This window comes from Scomber scombrus, chromosome 7 (genome assembly GCF_963691925.1).
Source record: "Scomber scombrus chromosome 7, fScoSco1.1, whole genome shotgun sequence".
Lineage (NCBI taxonomy): Eukaryota > Metazoa > Chordata > Actinopteri > Scombriformes > Scombridae > Scomber > Scomber scombrus.
In genome coordinates, this window is record NC_084976.1 from 7,362,058 (window position 1) to 7,370,292 (window position 8,235).

At 43.2% G+C, this 8,235-nt stretch overlaps 1 protein-coding gene across 1 annotated transcript; it reads right to left on the bottom strand.

Annotated features, from left to right (window-relative positions):
* Positions 1 to 5,859: 5,859 nt before the first annotated feature.
* Positions 5,860 to 7,563, bottom strand: tpbgb (trophoblast glycoprotein b). Its single transcript, XM_062423040.1, has one exon. The coding sequence runs from the start codon at positions 7,180 to 7,182 to the stop codon at positions 6,037 to 6,039; it is 1,146 nt and encodes a 381-aa protein (XP_062279024.1). The 5' UTR covers positions 7,183 to 7,563; the 3' UTR covers positions 5,860 to 6,036.
* Between the last annotated feature and the right edge of the window lie 672 nt (positions 7,564 to 8,235).

Genomic DNA, 8,235 nt, shown 5'->3' on the forward strand with positions numbered 1-8,235 from the left:
GTTCAAAGCGAATGTATTGAAGGGAAACACAAAATGCTTTAAAGACTAGCTCATTGATTAATTATGCTATTGAGCACTGAGAAATAAACACAAAAAAATCATCCATGTTTGCCTAATAGATTGTTCGCTGCAGAGCTCAATGGTAGCACTTAAGCAGTTACTTTATGTTGACTGAAAGCTGACTAGTCATGAAAGGCTGTGGGACATTAATCACATTTTGACTCAAGATTCATAAAACTTAAAAAAAAAAAAAAAAAAAAAAAGAATTATCATTAACTGGAGATAACTGAAGTAGAGCCGCAACAATCATTTTCATTATCGATTACTTATTTGGTCCATAAAATGTTATAGATGTACATTTTCTTACTCTTGTGATGTCCTCGGGTCAATTTTGACCCCGGAGGAATTCCATTATTCAGCTCCTTTTAGTTCTGTTTTGGCCCTGAGAGAAATATCTGTTGCTTTAGTCTCTAAATGCTTCACTGTCTTTACAAGCTAGTCATTAACTTTTCCTGTATTCAGTCTGCTGCCCGGTTAGTGTCCTACAGTCTGATTTAGAGATGTTACGCTAGACATAGCTGCAGCCGAAAACAACACTATGAGAGTGATGAGAGTGAACCGAAACAGAAAAGTGGACCAGGAAACTGAAACATTGAGCTTAAAGACACTACAATGGGGGACTGCAGAGTTGGTGATAATCCTCTGTAGGTTCATTACCACCAGCCTTTATAAGTAGTCCTGTGATCCAATCTTAATAGAAAAACATTGGCAATGCTGCTTTAAATTATTTTGCTATATCAGATCACATTCTGTGTTAGATTTTATACACATCTTAAAAATCTCCATTAAAAAAGACAAGACTTGATTTAGCTTTAGAACTGCAACTTGTTCTCATCTTCTCTCTAATTTGCTCTCAGCACTATCTCACTATCTTTAACACAGGACCTGCCCCGGGGCACGGGTTCTACCAGGGATGTAGGAAGATTTTGATGTCTACAATCAAGACATGTTGAACATCAAGAGACACATTTTTCTTTGGAGGGAAATCTTATGCAAATCTCATAACATAAAAAAGATAAATGACAGCTTATTGAAATGATTAAATCTATTCTCTAAAGTCTTCTGAGACTAAAGGTCACCCAGCAAAGGCCAGTATATTATTAACATTTTACATCCTCAGATATCATGCGGTTACTCAACATTCCGTAAAAACAAACTAGTACCCTCACCTGACCCTTTAGTGACGGTAACTCTACCCATAAAGGTTACCCATGCATTTTGACACTTTACATGGATCGCATCCATACACATCCAGTTCCTTCTTCTTTTTTTTCACTTCGTACACTTTCAGCAAGTAAATCCACTAGACATCTTAGTGTTAACCGGTATGATGCTGTGTTGCTCTAATCTTTGCATTTCCTTGCATCCGTCCCCCTGAGCACATGCTGCAGATGCTGCATGGTAGAGCTACGCAGAGGCCGCGACACTGTCAGCTCAGATTCGTCTTCGTTTGGGAGGGCGCTTGTTCATTAAGCCCAACATGGCTCAACAGGAGGCAGGCTTCCATAACACGCTCACGTACAGCATCATAAATCCACATTAGAGAAGAGGAGGCATCTCCTGTGGAGGTATATTGCCGAGGTGGTGAGGTGGGGTGATAATAAGTAACCGAGCCCGTCAATGCCCCAATAACATTCAGATAAAGAACTTACAAGCTCATGGGCAATGCTGGCAAATGAGGCAGATTCTGTTACTTTGTTAAACTCTTTATCGTAATTTCAGTCTGCGCCCCATATGACTGCAATTTACATAGCCTGATTTTTTTCCAAGGGAAAGGTCAGTAGTTGGGGCAACTTGCCAGGTGTTTGTGGAGCAGCAGACCAGTGCGGTGTGGTGAATGTAATTACAGCACTCTGGCAATCTGATAACCTGCCAGTCTGTCTCTCAACGCTAGGAAAGTGCACTGGCATATTAAATACGGCTCAACAAACATGGCCGTGAGCAGAGGAAGGTTGTCTTTGTGTGCACCCATATGGGTAAGGGGCAGTGGGTGGGGCCCAATTTGGCTCAAGTTTTGAAAGCCAGTATGCTTTTCAGCTGCAGCTGCGCTATTATTCTCTACCCTTAAATTTGACAATTTCAGACCGCCAAATGTCTCCATTAAAAGGATTCAGTCCATCTTAATATCCATACACACGACATGACTCCAATATAAAACACCACAGTCATCATTCTGCTGGAGCCACTGAAGTCTTGGTAGATGCGTGTACGCTTTTCAACCTGGCTTCAACCTAGCTTGTAGCTGTCAGTGTCATCATTGTCAGTACTGTCTGTTAAATAATGCGGTTTAGCAAGATGAGTTTCAACTATACTCATCCATTTCATAACCCTCCACACAGCTTGTTGGTTATGAAACGACAGCAACGGAAGAGACTTTTGTTCATTTAGTTTATCCTGAAGGGTCTCCCCAGGGGTGGTACACTATGATTGTCTGCAGACATCCTCTCCAAGCTGGACAGTGATATGTATCTGGCCGGAGCTAATATGAGGCTTCATCAGTCTGCGTTAGCCGAATCAAAGATCTTTTTTAGTACTGATTTCCCTCTTTGTGTTTCCCTGCTGAGCTGTGCTAGAGAGATTACAACACAAATAGGACATTTCGTAATTTTGGAAGATAACTACCTGACTCAGACAGCTGAAGTGTCATATTAGCTTTGGCTGAACCTAAAAAATGCATTTTTTCTCTCAACAAGGGCTGTGGATTTTGTGGCTCACATTTCAATTGTGTTCTTTTTATGGCCAGTGTGAACAGGAGGAATGAATGTAGGCATATGGGTGAAACATGCCACACAATTGAGTAATAGTAATAACGCACATTTATGCATATTGTGTACAATCACATTTTTAAAGTCACCTTCGATTATTACGGCCATATTTGCCTTGTAACGTCATATCCATCTTCCCAGAAGTAAATGACACCAATTAAACTGTATCCGTATAAATCTGAACATATCTGCAAAGGCATGCTTCTACAGAGCTGAGGGACTGCTCAGACAAAGGCAACAGCAGTGGAATAAGAACAATGTTTGTGGCAATAATCATCTAATAGTCAGTAGGTCAAATAAAACAACAGTGCGGAGGAGACAGAGCAGTGTTGACTCTCTGATTCCCAGAGCTCCCAGTATGTGCAGCAAAGCCGCTGTTTAGTGACGAGAACAAACATCAGTTCTGCTCCTGTCTGGAAATGAGCTTGAGGCGACGGCCAACACAGACAGCTGAGAGAGTCCAGGGAGCTGCCCGAGAAACACTGCCGCTAAGTCAATGACCGCCTATTTAGACGTCGAAGCTGTTTAGAGACCAGTGTTAACAGGCACAAAGGGGCCACTAAGCGAGCCGGAGAAAGGGTCATTGTGCTTACAGAACAGAAAACATTCCCTGCCCTCATCTGTTTCACTCTTCTTCAGCCGTTCATGCTCTCTCGCTTGCCTTTTTCTTTTTCTTTTTTCGCTGTAATTACACCTGCTCTGTCAAGCGAAACTTGAGGCGTGGCTGGGCAAAATCACTCGTTAATATGAATCTCCACAGTGTGTGTGTGTGTGTGTGTGTGTGTGTGAAGAGGAGGACTACTCACTGGCTGGTCTCTGTGGAAACACTAGGTTATAAGCAGCCTGCACCTGTATGTTCCTCCTGGGACAAACAAGGTGAGGAAGCCTTAGTTTGGGGAATTGTGAGTGCGAGTGTGATATGAGAGCGTCTATTTTCAAGATGAACCTGCAACAATTACAAATCCATAGCGAGGAAACAAGTGCTTAACCATGCTGAACTGAACCCATAAAACAATTGTTCAAAAGCGCCGGAGCTGATCATGAGAAACCTGAGCAACACACCTTCAAACCGATGAGAATATATTTAAAAAATATGCAGACAAGTTCCTTCTTATCGCCGAGATTGGCAATGCTGCTTGTGAACAAACATTTCCCAAAGAGATTTCCAGAAAGGGAAGTGAGAAACCAAAGGTGCGACAACACGTCTACAGCCAACAGAAGCAGTGAGTGGCTGCTGTGTTTGTCAGGAGACATACAGAGCATCAACACCAGCCAGAGCACCAGACCAGACAGAAAGTGTTACACATCGCTTCTCTTCCTCATGTCAAACGACCGTATCAGACACATCCAGAGAGACGATCGCACTTACGGCAGCCGCTGGAGTTAACTTGACAGAAATTAATTAAAGGCTTTTTTCACACCCGAATACAAAGATATGCCATAAAAGACAGAGCGTGCTCCTGCTAGATACAGGCCTGGCAAACTGTGAGGGAAATCTGTGCTTGAGCCATGCTGCTGTACTACAAATTACACGTAGCTGCAGGCAATGCGAGGCCAGTTGTGAGAGATCTTGTATATTTGAGTGTGTGTGTGTGTGTGTATGTGTGTATGTGTGTATGTGTGTGTGTGTGTGCGGGCGACTGAGAGATGGAGGCAGAGGGAAGTTATTATCTCTGGGTTGCTCTTGAAGAAAGGCCAAGGAAGTTCACAGTCATCCCTGTGTGCAGACATAAACATCTTCATTAATTTAGACTGCTACACGGCAACATGCGTGGTATACTATCTTCAAAGGAAAAGCCACCACATTCATTATTAAATCCATACCACAGTGGACGTGTGGGGAAATAGCAATTGACAGTTTCGGAATAAACACTGATGAGATGGGAAACCCTCTTTCTAGGGATGTTGGCTCCTCTAGAAACAGGGTCGCATGAAAAGCCGCTTGAGCTCATTTCCATAATACCTCTGTGTGCCCCATGAGGATCTTGGGTTCAGTATGCCTTCATTTGCATGTGCCACCACAACTGCATACATCTTTTCCCGTTTTTTTTGCAGCTGTTGGGAGAGTATTAGAATATTAGAGTGTATCGGTATGGGGTTGTTGGATGTGAAACCTGCCCACTGGCTGCAGCTCAAAGATATTATTTTGGGGAATTCACAGCAGAGCCAAGGATTTTTTTTATTTTATTTTTTTTATATCAGATTCACAGCAGGAAGCAAATTGGAGAGGAGATAACCGTTGGCTACACTTATCACCTACAGACCCACAGATAGCTCATTTGAATTCAGACAGCATGTCCTCTATTCAACTTTACTTTCTCAGTTTGACTTTATTTCTTCCTCACTTGTTAACTGAGAGAGCAGAGGAGATACTATAAATGTCTGCATCATGGTAAACGTTTCACACATTGTTGAACTCTTAAGAGTCAGTGTAAGCCATATGGTGCATGCCAGCTTTTTGGCACTGCCTCAGGAATGAGTGTGCACCTATAGTGTGTGATTGTGTGATTGTGTGATTGTGTGTGTGGCCCTGAAATCCTTTGGATCACATTCCTCAGTCTTATGATTAAAGGGCCTTATTCCAGACAGATACAAGCATTCAGGAGGCATTTTATTTAGCTGAATGTCTTCACAGGAGAAAAAAGGAGAGAGAGAAAATACATCCACCTACTAAGTCCAAAAACTATGCAATGTGCACTATAATCATTTAAAGAAGTTATACTGTATATCACAAAAAAAAACACATTTTAAAAAGAACAACCTCACAGACAAGCAAGTACAGCATTTCTCTGCAGCAGAGGCATAATGAGGAAGGATGCAATTTTCTTTTCTTTTTTAAGGGATTCTTTCACGTCTTACTTAAATGTCACTGTCCTCCATCCATGTATCCTCTAGGAAAAGTAAAAATAGAACATATCACTCTTTCCAACCCTTTGCCACGATTCATTGTCCATGCAATGTTACACAGGAAGAAAATAAAAAAAACAGTTGACATCACAGCTGCCAGGTATTTGTACAGGACATGCGGCAGTGATTGAATGGAGGTGGTGAGAGGGGGTTAATTAGGGAGCCATGACAGATGTAAAAATCTGGATGGCATCATGGAGGGGGGAACGGGAGAATGGGAGGAAGACTGTCATGCAAATCTTAATAGTATAAAGTCATTTTTGATATCTCACTGTGGGGGTCCAAGACAGTGTTCCATCCTCGCTCAAACATCCGAATTGATGCTCAGGTTGGCCAAACGTGGGTCAGAGTTGATCTCATACCTATAATGGTAGCCCTCCATGTGGTCCCTACAAGCATCCCGGATGTTGTACATCCACCGCTTGATACCCTTTCTGTTCAGGTAGAGCACCAGCAGGAATATAACACCGATCAGGGCCAGAACCAGCCCCAGGAAAACATATGAAGTCTCCAGCACACCCTCCATGTCGCCCATACACTTCATCTGCGATGGCTCCACTTGCACCAGCGGCTGGCGTCTCAGGCCTTTGGGGCTCTCGCAGGTCAGGTTCTGCACGTCAACGACCTGAGTGGAGTTCTTCATCCACAGCAGCGTATCCTCGATCAAGCAGTCGCAGTGCCAGGGGTTCCCCGCCAAGCGAATGTGGAGCTCGGGCTTGAGGCTGAACTCTACCATGGTGATGGCGGGGAGATTCCTGAAGGTGTTGTCCCTCAGGTCCAGGTCCTGCAGAGGCGGCACCTTCAGCGTCCCATTCCGGAGGGAGACGATGGAGCTGTTTTGCAGGCTGAGGTTGACGAGGTTGGAGAGGCTGGTGAGGATGTTGTCTGGAAGAGTCACAAGGTCGTTGTTGGATAGGTCCAAGGTTTTAAGCTGGAGGAGGTTACCACTTCCCAGGAAATTCAGGACTTCATCCGAGTAGGAAAAATTGTGAACAGACCTGCTGAGGTTCAGGAACTGCAATTTGTTTTCATCAGGGAAAGCTTCTTCGCTGAAAGTCTGGAAGTTGTTGTTACTAAGATCCAACCGCACAAGGTTTGGCAAGTTGTCAAATACCTTTGCATCTACAAACTCCATCTCATTCCCACTGAGATAGAGATCTGTTAACTGTTCCAGTCTGGTTGGGAAAGAGTTCACACTGATTTGGGAAATGTTGTTTCCTGTGACGAATAGGACTTTGGTGTTGTTCGGTAAAGAATGCGGAATCGCGTCCAATTCCTGGTTTTGGCATTTTACAGTTTGCATGGAGCACATGCATTTTACCGGACAGCTCTGGCAGGACATCTGGCCAACCACTGCAAGGAGCAAAAGTAAATGAATCACACCGGATTTCTGTGTTCTCCCCCGCATTTCTACAAGTTTACACAAACACGATGTGCTCAACAGGCGCATCTTGGATTTATACTCTCTGTGTGCGCAGACCGTGCGTAAAAATCGCTTTACAACAATCCAACACGATCACCGCCTTGTTCTTCTGCGGGGAACAAGGGAAAGTTTTTCTCTTGCGTTTCCCACCTTTATCCGTTCAAAAACTGCTCCCAGTTCCAACTCAAACTCCATATAACTACCCCCACACCATCCTTGTGTAGGAGAAGTTTACACTTCCTTGAGGAGAAAAGTGGCGAAGAAAAACTTCTTGGCAACACTCTTAGTCTTCCAAACAAAAGCTGCGAGATTTTTTTCCTCTCCCGGCTAAACAAGACGTCCGATGTTGAATCTGAAGCTCGGCAAAGAACTTCCACCGACTAGACTGCTGGCTCCGAAACAGACAAAGCTCCCTCTCTGCCGGCGGTGCCAGATATCTTACACGCACTTCCAGTCTGCTGCTCTCCAAACCGATGGGAGACTGGAGGGAAAAACCGAAGACAGCAGACCATTGGAGGGAGGGAGCATACCATTATTCATCAAAAGGAGGGGTGAACAGAAAACTCTTTCAAGTTTTTTTCAGGCATCAATTTCCATGTTTCCGCTTATTATAACAGTAATGTTTGAGATGATTATATTTAATCTGATTTATCCCAACATCTAAATTTGTGATCCAAATGTGAAAAAAATGTATATCGCTGATATGAAACCCGGGGTCCAGGGACCTCTAGGGGTCCGTGGGTGAGTTCAGTGACGTCCCAAGCAAAGTGCAGAATAATACAGCCTCACTCATCTATTATGATCTATAAAGCAGTTCCCCATCACTTGAATGTGTCGTTTCAAGATGAGATTAAAGATTACCAGTGGTGTTTGGGAGACACCACCAAATTAAAACGTTTGTCCAGAAGAAGTAATTACAATTGTACAATAATTTATTAAATAGTAGCTATTTTTGAATGGATGCTTTAATTTCTCCACTGTCATCCAAATAAAATGTTTGTTTTATACATGAATGCAAACCAGTTTGTTCCATAGGCTTATTATAAGATTTGAAATACATCACAGTGGGGAAAAAACATA